The sequence below is a fragment of the Kryptolebias marmoratus genome, linkage group LG8 (assembly GCF_001649575.2).
Source record: "Kryptolebias marmoratus isolate JLee-2015 linkage group LG8, ASM164957v2, whole genome shotgun sequence".
Classification (NCBI taxonomy): domain Eukaryota; kingdom Metazoa; phylum Chordata; class Actinopteri; order Cyprinodontiformes; family Rivulidae; genus Kryptolebias; species Kryptolebias marmoratus.
The window spans coordinates 12,577,728-12,590,227 of record NC_051437.1 but is presented as its reverse complement, the minus strand read 5'-3'; the positions used below and the strand labels follow the sequence as shown (position 1 = coordinate 12,590,227).

The 12,500-nt window shown below is 44.5% G+C and overlaps 1 protein-coding gene across 2 annotated transcripts in view; it reads left to right on the top strand.

Moving 5' to 3' along the window:
• The window catches only part of nup210 (nucleoporin 210), a 29,434-nt gene extending 17,810 nt beyond the window's left edge, over positions 1 to 11,624 (top strand). The window contains exons 31-40 of one of the 2 annotated variants that reach the window (XM_025004475.2): positions 212 to 387; positions 3,659 to 3,879; positions 4,107 to 4,243; positions 4,742 to 4,856; positions 5,621 to 5,767; positions 6,689 to 6,939; positions 7,015 to 7,219; positions 7,427 to 7,549; positions 8,931 to 9,008; positions 10,415 to 11,624. In XM_025004475.2, the coding sequence (XP_024860243.1) occupies positions 212 to 387; positions 3,659 to 3,879; positions 4,107 to 4,243; positions 4,742 to 4,856; positions 5,621 to 5,767; positions 6,689 to 6,939; positions 7,015 to 7,219; positions 7,427 to 7,549; positions 8,931 to 9,008; positions 10,415 to 10,518 (1,557 nt within the window). In that variant the 3' untranslated portion in view covers positions 10,519 to 11,624. The remainder of the gene's footprint in view (positions 1 to 211; positions 388 to 3,658; positions 3,880 to 4,106; positions 4,244 to 4,741; positions 4,857 to 5,620; positions 5,768 to 6,688; positions 6,940 to 7,014; positions 7,220 to 7,426; positions 7,550 to 8,930; positions 9,009 to 10,414) is intronic. The other variant, XM_017409742.3, reaches the window with a different exon arrangement.
• Positions 11,625 to 12,500: the final 876 nt, after the last annotated feature.

Genomic DNA, 12,500 nt, shown 5'->3' with positions numbered 1-12,500 from the left:
GAGGATCTATTGATGTGCAAAAGTTTGTATAAAGATTGTTGTTTGATAAAATATTAACGATGTCATTTATTAATCATGAGCTGTCTAAAATAGTTCGGTACTGAGATTTAGCCTTTCTCCGTTCTCCGCACGGCCTCTCTGTTTGTTAACAAGCCTTTGAAACGCCCGCTGACGCTCACCGAGCGTGACACAGATTCCTCCGTGTCCTCAGGTGGTCCCGGTGTCCTACGTCCGCTTCAGCACCCGTCCTGTCCTCCACACGTCCACCAGAGAGGGCCTGGCTGCCTTTCCCCTGGGAGTGCTGCTCACCTTCACCGTGCACTTCCACGCCAGCACCGGGGAGGCCCTTCACAGCTCCAACGCCCACCTCACGTTTTCCACAAACAGGTCGGTCGCCCCGGGTCGGCTCCCTTTGTGTGCCAGAGTCGAGTGGCGAGAATCGGGTTCAACATTTCGCAGCTTCAGTTTTCAGTGGCGTGACGGCAGAAATATCAGATGGCAGCTTGGTGAAAGGAAGTGACAGGGGTGGACATAATCTTTGAGTGTTTCTTTTTTTATTATTCTGTGCAGGAAGATCAGCCCAGTGATGATCTGCTGGTTGTACAGGATCATAATTATTACAAAGATGGTTAACAGATGATCTGTGTTAAACAGGGGAATTATGGAAACCAAAATAGTTTAAATGTTTTGTTAGTAATGCTGCTGAGTGGTTGGACTATAGTCAAATCAGGCAGATTTATTGAAACTCTCAAAATAATTGTTAGACTTGCATTTGGAGTCAGTCTGAGTCAATATGGCCACCGCAGCTAATGAATATTAGTAAACACAAAGGTGGCTAAAACTCCCAGATCCTGAGCTAAAACCTGGGTGTGGTAGAAGCTGGAAGTTCTCCTCAACACACACTCCAAGCCCTAACAGGCCACAGAGGATCTCTGTTAAGACTTTGGCCTTCGAGGTGGCGGGCGACATGCATTCCTTCAGGGATCGCAGCTCGCGGGCTGCAGGACGTGGCGCGCAGTCAAACTTTACAGCGTGACGGGCTCGTGGTTGTCAGTGTTGGAGCTCTTCAGAGCGAGTTGACACTTCATGCTGATGCTTTTGTTACTTCCTTTGCATAATTGAATGTTTCGGAGCCAGCGCAGCCCTTTTTTCCTCTCCATGTTCACAATATTCAGATTCAGGATCAATAACTCATTAGCAAAGCACTGTTAAAATACAAACAACGCACTCAATGCAGCTGTGAAAAGTTACACCAGCTACAACTACATTAATGCACATCGAACGGTCCTGTTTTGCCGCATTTAATGCTTTTGAAGACAGAGAAATGCATTTCTATTATTAAAAAGTAACACGTTGTTATCCTGCATGCTTCTTTTAATCAGCCAAGGAGACGGTTCCTGTGGTTTCCTGAAGCTATTCTAGTCCATGGCATTTCTAACTTGCAAGCTACAGAACAAAAATAAATAAATACTAAAAATATCAGCTGTGCCACGGGGTATAAATAGACTTGTCACAACACTTAGTCACGTAATTGCAAATATTTAAAAAAAACATGATTATGCCTGCATAATTGTTTAATCGTCTACAATTACCTGCATAAAATCAAAGGGTGTAAATAGATAGCAGAATTAACATAATTCCACAGTTTTTTTCCCAGTTTTTGATACAGACGGACAGAAAGAGTTGATGTCCTTTTTATTGAAGTCGCTTTTTTGGTCACAATATATTTGCTAAGTGCTTTTATTATCTTAGTTTTTGTTTTATTGTTTTATTACTATCCTTAAAAGCAAACAGATTTGATTTAGCTTCTATTCATTTTGTTTTTTCCTTTTTTAAATAAAATGTATGATTTTGTAAGGATTAAACCCCTTAATAAACCTTTGATCAGTAGGCTTATCCTTTACAGGAATTCACAAGCGTTAATACTTCATTTGTCCGCTTGAATCTCATTTTAACACCTTTTTGTACAAAGTTCCCGTGTTGCAGAGGTGCCGCGGCTGCTGACTGAGGGTTAACACCGTGTAACACTAATGGGGTGTATCTGTAGCACTCCTAATGTGTTTTTTTTTTTTCTGCAGCCTTTGCGTGTTACTCACCAGACGGCTGCTCCGGCTTCCCTTTCAGCACATTAATATCTGTTCAGTCTGACTGGAGCAGTAGAGGTCATGGCAAAGTGTGGTAGCAGGCGCTGCGAGGAGGGCCCGAAATGAAATTGCCCGGTTGCTCCGGCAACCTCAGTTGAGATGGGTTGTTTTCACCCGAGTGAGCGAATTCAATTAATACGAGCTCGGGCCAGGAACAAGAGTTGCTGCAATTTCAGTGAGGGACTCCCTCATCAGTCTGCACAATGAATTGATTCTATTACTTTTGCCGCCAGTCGCTGAAACAATTTTCGAGGAAAAGTACAAAAATAAGTAGTAAAGCCCCTCGTAGTGTGGGAACTACGGTTACTGGCCTGTGATTAAATCCTACCGAGTCTCTTAGGGGCCAATTGGATTTTACTGCTATCTGAGGTTGGAACAGCTCGTCCTATTTGTTTAGTACTGAGGCTTTGCAGAAAAAGGCAAAAAGTAGGACACTTTTTTAGAAAAAAATAAAAAGTATTAGGAAGTCTAAAAACTTCTTGAAAAGGCAGGCGGTATAAGACGAGTACTCCGCAGGATTTGTAGGCAGTTTCACCGAGGCTCTTAGAAACAAAAAACATTTATTTGCAAAAAGCAATTTTGATAATAAAAAAGAAAAAGAGCCGGGGTGTGGAAACTGTGGGCAGAGGCTGTGTGGAGCCTTTTTAAGAGGATGAGCCTAAGAGGTGGGTTTTAAAGGACAGCGGCTGAATTATATCAAATCTTTTGCCAAACTTTATATCGCCCACAAAACTGGGGCCGCGCGGTTTTTAAATGACGTCTATATTTTGTGAGCAGCGAAGTTGAGCGTCAGGCAGGGTATAAAGCAAACAGCAGTAACTCCAAATAAAATGCCTCATAAATGGTCTTATTGTGTAACGTTGTACAGTGAAAGGACATGCTTGGATGGGAGCTTATAAACAAGGAAATGCATATCGCCCGCCGCCTTGCACGGCACAGTTTTAAATAAAAATCTCACTCAACCTGTTTACGCTCAAAGTACGTGTTAGGGGGCTACTCTCAGCTACTACCACACCCAGTTTCAACCCACCGTCTGTAAAACCGGCTGAGTTGCAGCCATCTTTGCGTTCGCTAAGGTCGATCCGTTGTGGCGGCCATCTTGAGTCAGCTTGGCTCCGAGGGATAATCAGTTGGAACGGTACGTCCAGTGATGACTTCCTGAGAGCGTCATGAAATTCTGCCCACTGGTTCTGGAGATATTTCGCTAACAGACAAGCTCATGCACTGACAGCTGCGGGTATTTACACTGTCGCCCGCCTTTCACAGCCGAGGGCAGAGGATTCATTCAGTCACCCTGTCTCTAATTGGTTTTGTCTGGAAACTCTTTTATTTTCTGGTTGATATTGACCTCACAGATTTTGTTTTAGGATTCACGGGTTAAATATGAATAAATGACATCTTTTTGCCTTTTAAACCAGGTGTACAGAGTTTGGCTCCTGAGCTTAGTTTAGCTGAGTGAACTTAGACGTCTAATTTATTAAAAAAGACTTCTGCTTCCCTTTCCTTTCCTGCAGAGACGACCTGGTGCAGGTGGGGGTAGGCCCCTCTAATCACACCCTAACGGTGAGAACCGTCAACGTAGGCCTGACGCTTCTGGCGGTGTGGGATACTGAAAACATGGGTGTGGCGGACTATGTTCCGCTTCCTGTCCAGCACGCCATCAGCATGGAGGAGTCCAACCGGCTGGTGGTGGGAGACGTGGTCTGCTTCCACGTCCAGTTAGTGAGCCCGGACGGTGAGTGGCGTGTGTCCAAGTAAAGCTAATCGTTTCCGAAATGATCGATTGTCTGTACAGATGAACAATCAAAACTTTTATACAGCGGTCTAGATTTGGTTCATCCCAAACTGTTATTGGTTGTGGCAACAGAAGCTGCTCATTAAAGTGTTTATCTGGCTTTTTCTCTGAACAGGTCCAAATCTTTTTGTTTCTAAAAGCTGATGATACGCTTCCCTTTCCTGTAGGTCTTTCCGGCACATGGAGCTCCTCTGCGGACGGTGTCCTTCAGGTGGACCCTAAAAGTGGTGCGGCCGTAGCCAGAGACTCCGGGACCGTCACGGTGTACTATGAAATATCCGGAGTTTTGAAAACGTACAGAGAGGTCAGTTATGCGTTCATCTTGTAATCCTTCATCGGCGATCTGTAGGACAAATCAGGAAGTAACTTTTTTTAATGAAATGTAAAACACGCCGGGTAATCATGCAAACTGGCCAACTCTCTGGTTTCTTTGTTTTTACTTTCCTGGAGATTTTACATAATAGTCCTCAGAAGGGATTAGGTGTTGGCGTTCTTTACCCATTATGCTTCTTGCTTTGCAGGTTTATTGTAAACAACAAAATGAAATACTTTCTTTCCGCAAAGCGAGAATTCATGAGAGGGTGGTGTTTAAAATATAGTTAAGTGGTCACAAGCCTCCTCAGGGAACGAACATGATGAAGATGCTTCCATCGGCGCGCGGGGAAGCATTAATGCGAGCAGCGAGTTAATTTCTCCGACAGCCCGACGTGATTGATGCCAACTATTAGCGGTGGATGTGAATTTGATCACTGCAAAGCGCACACCTGGAAAAAAAAACAAAATGGTTCGTGTGTCTCTACAGGTTGTCGTGGAAGCGCCAAGGAGAACATCGGCCGTGGCTCAGGCTTCACCCGTCAGGCCCGGCAAGGAAACGAAGGTTCTGCTCACCACCAGAGAGAGAGGAACCAACCTGATAGGTGTGGGTCTTATAAGGAGAAAGGGGGCTGTGGTGCTTTGTGGCTTCCTGTTTGACTTTTCGCAGCGATCCATCATGGCTGCCTTCAGGTTAACAGTCGGTGTTGCACACAGGCTAAAATACAAGCTAGAAACATCTCAGTCAGCTGCTGCCTTTCATCAGCTTATTTCCCTTTTTTTATTTTAAAAACATATTTAAGTATCAGTACGCTGAAGAGGAACCAGAAAGTGTTGAAACATTGTTTCCTTCCGGAGCTTAATCAACTATAAGACCGTGGCTCTCTGCCGTCGAGCGGAATCGTTTTAGGTTGAGCCTTAGCTTAGCACCGTCACTCCAGCATGTTGTTTCAGGGACAGGAACCGGCTTTTTTTTTTAATACTAAATAAAAAAGATAAAATCCAGCTCATTTATTGATCAACAAAAAGAAACCTGCAACTTCCCGAGTAGTCAGCCGGTTGCCTAGCAACTGCTCGGAGCCAATCAACAGTTGCAGAGCATCCTCCTTTTTTTTTCCTTTTTACGTTTTCAGTTTGTGCCCAGCTTTAACAGTATGTTAATCAGGCAGCTTTAGAACGAGGCCAGCAGGATGTGTGTCTGTGTGCGACACAAACGTCAAAGCGTCCTTTTTAAAAAACAAAACAAAACAAGCGGTCCTGTTTTCAGTCAAGTTTTCCCAAACTCAGAAACGAATAATAAAACTGTGTCGTCGTTTTATTTATTTATTTGGATCACAAAGAGCGTGTCTTCGTGCGTTCTCCACTACAGGAACCTGTTCTCCCGCCCAGATGGAGGCCGTTTCACATCTGCAGCCGGAAACATCTGTAAGCTGCCACCTGGGCTTCACCGGAGACACCGTCGGCTTCTCTGCTAACGATGTCTTCAAAACGCATGTCAGCTTCGACCCCAGCATCGGTGAGACTGAGCTGAATCCAGGAAATGCGTTTGTGTGTCCAGAGTCCAGCGAGGCGTCATGTCGTCTGCAAAATAAGAGCTTTTTACAGTAATGGAGCTTAGATTTATTTTGGTGTTGCTCTGCTTTTGATCAGCTCTACTTTTATTGTAAAACACCTATTTAAAGACATTTACAAAATGCTGTAAATTCCCCACATTTTCCCTCCTTACTCCTCATTGTTTGGCTTTCTTTTTAGGCATATTGTGCCTGAAAACCTTTAAAAGTTTTAAAGGGAACCTGGGTGTCGTTTAAACCAGGCAGCCGTGCAGAAATGCACCGTTTACAGCACCATGGACTGAACGTAGCTGCGACTGAAAATGTTTTAGCCGTCCTTCATCTAATTGCGTACACAGAAACGTTCACATTATTTAGTTTATTTACTTATTTATTTTTAAAGGGAAACCATTGTGCAGCAAAGAAAGACAATTAAATCTAGCGGTTTATGTCAGTGCTCTGCATGAGGGGCAGGAAAATACCGTTTACAAGGGCCTAATCAATACCTGTGTAGCCCGAGGAAAGAATTTAGCAGGGGCTATAAAACGTGTCAGAGTGATGTATTGAACCGAGGCGAGTCCATGCTGCTTGAAAGCACTGATGTAATTGTGTTTGGGGTTTGGGGCTCGCCCGTCTTGTTGGTTTATCTCTGCTGGGATCTACATGTGTACAAACCTATGAACACTTGGCTTAATCTCTAGTCTTGAACAGCTCCGTGTCGTTGTGATACGACTCCGAGAGGTCAGAGCTCCGGGGAACTGCGCCGTGTTTTTGCTGGTATTCGTGCTGCATCTTTTGACGGCAGCTGTCACGGCGCCGGGGCCTCGTCCTAAATGGCTACGTGAATTATAGGTCTGATTCAACTCGGTTACTTTTCCGCCTCCCAGGCCTCTACGCGTGCTCCCTGACCCTGCAGCCCATGAGCGACCAGCAGACCCGTGTGCTCAGCGTGTCCATGACCAACCTGCTGGTGAAGGCAGGCGTGGCGGGCGGCGTCTTCGCTGGGGAGCAAGGCGGTGCTAGGCTGCCCATCGAGCCGGGCCTGTACTCTGACCAGACCGAGCTGCTGCTCTCGAGCTCGCACCCGTCTGCCGAGGTCACCGTTTATGGACCCGCCTCCGTCCTGGCAAACATGGAGGTCAGCCATAGTCGGCAATTACGTTACAAACATGTTGTCCTCACAGGTTCCATTAATGCTCTCTGCTGTCTTCAGGTGGCGACTTCCTCTCCTGGCATCGTTGTCAAAGAGAAGGAGGTCCACCATGGCTTCCCCAGTTACTCCAAGTACACAGTTAGTGCCGTGGACCGCCAACCGGCAGCCTCAGCTTCTGTTACCATCAGCAGCGCCTCCTCCGGACAGAGTTTTGCCATCCCGATCACTTTTGTTCACGGAGCCGATTTCAGCACAGCCAAGCAAGGTCGGTGTGAGGTTAAGTTTCAGAAACATGTTAAACTTAAACAGACGATGAGTGAGAATCACCTGCAGGAGACAGGAACACGGAACATTAGGATTTCAAATGTCAGAGCCGTCGTAGCACGCCGGTGGTCTAAATAATGTCTGATATCATGCGCCATGTTCTCGGTTCCTCGGGGGTGTTGACTGCCTCTTGTTTCTTTCCTCCCAGGAGCGTCTCCCCCGGTCGGGATCGTCGAGGGAGGCCACTCTCTGCACAGCTTCATAAACTCCTACCAGATGATGTTCTGCACCTTGTTCGCTCTGCTGGCTGGCACAGCTATCGTCATCATCGGTGGGTCGTCTCATATCTGTCTGAATTCCTGTCCTCAGAGGAGCCCATGAAGGACCGTTTTAATTTTTTTTTCTTTTAGTCAGTACGTCTCCAGAGTAATGATATGAATGGGCAGCGTGTCTTTGAGTGTTTAGGTCAGATTTTCAAATAGAGCTATAAGAGAGATGCACAAAAACCACTCAGAAACCAAGTTCAAACGTGACGGAAGACATCCTCGTGTCAATTTGTTTTGAAAAGCCACTCCAGGTGAAAACGAAGTAAATAATTTTTACCGTCTTTGACGAAGCGTAGCCTCCAGTGCCCCGGAAGCACACGCCTGCTCTTTGATCAGACCTTCATTAAGCCGGGTCTGTGTTTTGGATTTTAGATCAGTTGATTGATTTATTTCACCTCGTCGTCTCCACAAGCTCTTTGTCTGTCTTTTCATAGTGCTGTGGCGCTGAAAGCTGAAATGTCTGGCTGAGTTTTGATGCGTGCATCTGAATTGGAGCACGTAACGCTCCTCTATAACTCTGCATTCATTGCTTTTTGTGAGCGGAGAACCATCGACGTGTGTCAGCTCCACGTTCTCACAAAAGCACCTCGGTTCTGAAGAGAGGAGGTGATGCTTTGGGTCCCTTCTTTCTTCTTTATTTTTATTTATTTATTTAAAATCTGAGTCCTGTTTTTCACAGAACATTACACGAGAACTTTAAGGATTACCTTTTTATTATATGCTGAAGTCTTCCTCCTTTTTTTTTTTGTTCAAGTTGAGCACTAAGTTACCTTTTTATCTAAAACTATTTCAACGGTTCGAGCTGCAAAACGGCTTCACAGGAGACTTGACTGTTGCCTTTTATTCAAACTTGAACAGAAAAGTCAAAAAAGGGGGGCCTGTATGAGGCTGAAGCTCAGGTCTGCAGCCTGACGGCGCCGCCCACATCCTACAGGACGCCCAGGAGCGCCCAGCTGCACGTCTTCTCACCGCGGCGTCTAAGCAACCGAGTCGAGCCCGATCCTCTGATAGGCTGAAGCGCTGTCGTCGTTAGCTCTTTAGGTCCTGAAGCAGATTGTGCTCAGTTTATTAATGATTTGATACTTCCTAGGAATTAGCACGCGGCCCCCTACAGCCCAGGAGCCGTCAGTTGACAATCACTAATCCATACGCTGCTGATGTGAAGTCATTTTGTTTCTCCCTGTAACATTTAGTGTAAACTGTCTTTATGTGTGTGACTGAACCGCTGCATCAGGAGCAGCCGTAAAGTCCTGCAAGTACCTTTTGGCCTGAAGTACTTGTGTTTAATACCACAACTCCCATGATTCTGTTTTGTGACTGAGCCGTTTAAGTGATCTCCTAAAAACAGCTCTGATGGTTTCGGTTTTTATCTGTTCCTCCCTGCAGTCCTCCACTCTTTGTTCTCACCGAAAGAGCAGACGTATCACCCTGCGTTCATCCAGAGGACACCGCCCCCCGTCACAGGTAGAACTACGTCACCCAAACACTTTTTTTATTTATTTATTTTTTTAGTCCAGTTTTACTCAAGCTTCGTGCGATGCTGCTTCACTTTAAAGCTCGGTCTTTTAGCGAGACATCAAGGAGAATTTTACAAACATGTTCAAGAACTACTGCTCACTACCGGCTCCGGATAAGGATGATGAAACACTCACGACTCCAGACTCTGATCTCTGTTCTATTTTTAGATTTTTACAGTTCTATAATAGGAGATGTATGCAAAAATATAATTTATTTTCTCGTAGATTATGCAGATATTTCATCAGATGTTTTGGAGCCCTTAAAGGCTCCTTCACACTCCATAAGAAGTCTGTTCGCGGTCACGTGGTTGCAAGACGTTCGTTTTGGCCCACACCTTTCATCGTCCACGAGACACTCTGATCAGACCTCCTTAGAAGCTCCTCCTTCTTGCGGCATTAAAACGGACTTCGTCCTGCCTGCTTCTCCCGGCCGAGGCGTACTTCCTCCCGTCCACCACAGCCACAAAGAGCCGCCGGTGTCTCTGCGGTCTTTTTCAGTTTATAGTTTATAAGTTTTGCAGGAACAGTTGTAAAGACGGCTGTGTTTTCTATCGGCCTCGTCCAGCTGCTTCTCAGCGGAGCAGCAGGATTAAAATAAGCAATCAATCAATCAATCAACTTTATTTCTATAGCACATTTTTTTAAAAAACCCACAGGGGTGACCAAAGTGCTGTACAATAGATCAATAGATTAAGACAATAAGAAAAAAAACCATACAAAGACGTACACATACGGGTTCACGGCAGGTGTGCTTTAAGGTGCCATACAAGACAAAAATCACTGTGTGTTAAAAGCCAAAGAGTAAAAGTGTGATTTTTAGAGAGGAAGCGAGGAGTCCTGTCTGACACTCAAGGGTAAATTGTTCCAAACACACCCACAACAGCTCCTGACCAATCACACACTTCGCTCCGACCCCCGTGAGGAAAAAGTTTGTCCAGGGCCTCGCGTCGAGAAGCGGCGGCTGAAGCTACGAGAACAAAATGACGCCATTTTCGTCACTTGACCAGGTGACCGAGAGCCGCCTTCGTGACTTCTCGTGGAGTGTGACGGCTAAAGATGGCCGCTGCTGTGAAAGGCGGGCAATCATGTAAATGCAGCTAGTCTGTTAGCAGAATATCTCAAGAACCATTGGATAGATTTTAATAAAACCTTTAAAGTAATTAATGGAAGTACATTTACAACTGATTAACTATTTGTAGTCGACCCAGCTTAAGATGGCCGTTTTCACAGCTGCTGAGCGCCAACACATCGCAGGAGGCATCGGGTTAAGCTGTTGTCACGCGGTGGAAAAGCGTTCCTCCAGGCAGCTCTCACTTTCGTTTCCTGATTGTTTCCGATCGGACTCTCCTTCAGGTTACGACTCGCCGGTAGCAAATTCCTTCAACCGCGTCAGCCCCAGGACCAGCCCGAACAGCAGTCCCAGACTACGCCTCTACTCCCCAGACTACAAATCTTGACGTACTCGCCGCCACCACGACACCGCCGGGCCTTTAACGCAGAAGGAATGCGTCCCCTCAGGATGAAGCCTGCCAGATGAGTCAGAAAACCTGCTCTGTTGGTGCCGAAACGGAAAAGATTGTTTTTGTTTTACGAGATTATAAGATCAGTTAAACGACATAAGATGATTACAGGACTGATTTGAAATTATTTTTGTGTTGTTGTTTTTTTTGCGTGAAACTGTTCTGTGACGTGTGTGTAGAAACACACACACACTGTATATTTTTGTTCTTTGCCATGAAAACGTATTTCTACAAGGCTACTCGATTAATGACTGACTTGTTTTGAAGAAAGCTTGAAGATCGAATGACTCGCTTGTGCTTAAAGAAATGCTTTTGCGTGTTTGACATTTCCTCGTGTGCTACTTACCGTATTTGACATGAGAAGTCAGTAACTCAGGAGAAACCGCATTTAATGTTGTTGGAAACAGACTCACTTTTTCATATTTATTCTTTCTGGGCATAAAATGACCTTTTTTTTTTTTTTTTTGTTGACGCATCTACGTTTTTAAAAAAAACCTCGTCCAATGCCTCCTTTTGTGATGAACCCTTTAAATGTGTTTAATTCTAAAAAAAGGAAAAGTTTCTTTAAACAGGCGGTGAAATCGATCACATTTAGCCTTTCTGATGCTTTGAGCCACAAACTTGCAGGTGTTTTAGTTTTTTCTCTCTGATTCATTAATGTGAAACAGCTACACAATGTGAGCCTTCATTCAGTTTTTAATCTACTGTTAATTTTCTTTTAAATGTGATTTGGTTCGTTGGTTGAAAATTTGACGCCTTCTCCGGTCGTTCTCCTGAAGCGTGAGAACGACCAACAGCGTTGTCGACTGGCTGCGACCTGAAAGTGTGACTTGGTTTTAAAATGACCTATTTTTGTATTTGAGTGAAAAACCTGTGGACAGAACTGTATTTATGTTGGCCAGTTTGTTTCGAAGATTCATGTTTGTTTGGTTTTTTTGCCTTAATCACCTCCGAGCAGCTTTCAGGACGTTTCGGACACGAGTGTGACTGACTGTATGAGCACGTTCGTGCTAATGCTAATTAAAGTTTCTACTTTTTACCTTGTTGGTCTCCGCAGTGCTTCAAAGACAAACTTTTCCACCTTTTGTCAGTTGTTCGGATATAATTGGCATTTAGCAGCAGGTGCAGCTAGCTGTAGCACTTCCAGCAGGAATATAAAACTTTATCGTCTTTATTTGAGGGAACGGCGCAGTTTAGCAGCTCCTGGTAATGGCCGGGCAAGTTTACAAGAACAAGGAGGGAAAAAATCATTTTCTGCAGAAGTGCTGAATAAACATAAAGTAAGCAGAACAAGCTAAAATTAGCAAGCCAGTAAAAAGAAACTGAGCAGAAGCTAAAAGCTACAACTGTAGCTAAAGGCTAAAACCAGCAGAACGGCATCTAAAAGCTAAAGCTACAGAATGGCAGCTTGAGCAGAAAAGGAGCTGAAATCATAAAACTAAAACAGTTTTCTGAAACTGATTCAAAGAGAAAAATGTTTTAAAGGAAATAAAGAGACTTCCGTGTGTTTCAGTGGGAAAATGTGTGTAAATAAAGTTAAACATTTAAAAAAGAATAAAAGAGCTGAACATTTTAATTGAATTGTTAGAATGGTACAAAGTTTGCAGAAGTAGCTTCAGTCTGAAAAAAACAATCTATAAACAGGAAAACAACACAGACATGTCAACAAAATAAGAGTTTTTGAAGTTTGGGACTAATGTGAAGGTTTATAAATTAAAGGTTTGCTTAAACTGCTATGAAACGTTGACGACTGAAGCCGATCCAAACGGGAGCAGTCTATTTTAGGTTCGCCTTCAGCTCGTTGATCCGTTTCTCCAGCAGGTACCGTGTGTCCCACACGTTCCTCTGAGAACCATTCTTGACAGTTTCTGAGAACCGCAGAACCTTTAAACTGATGTTCACAGCGTCACAGGCCATTT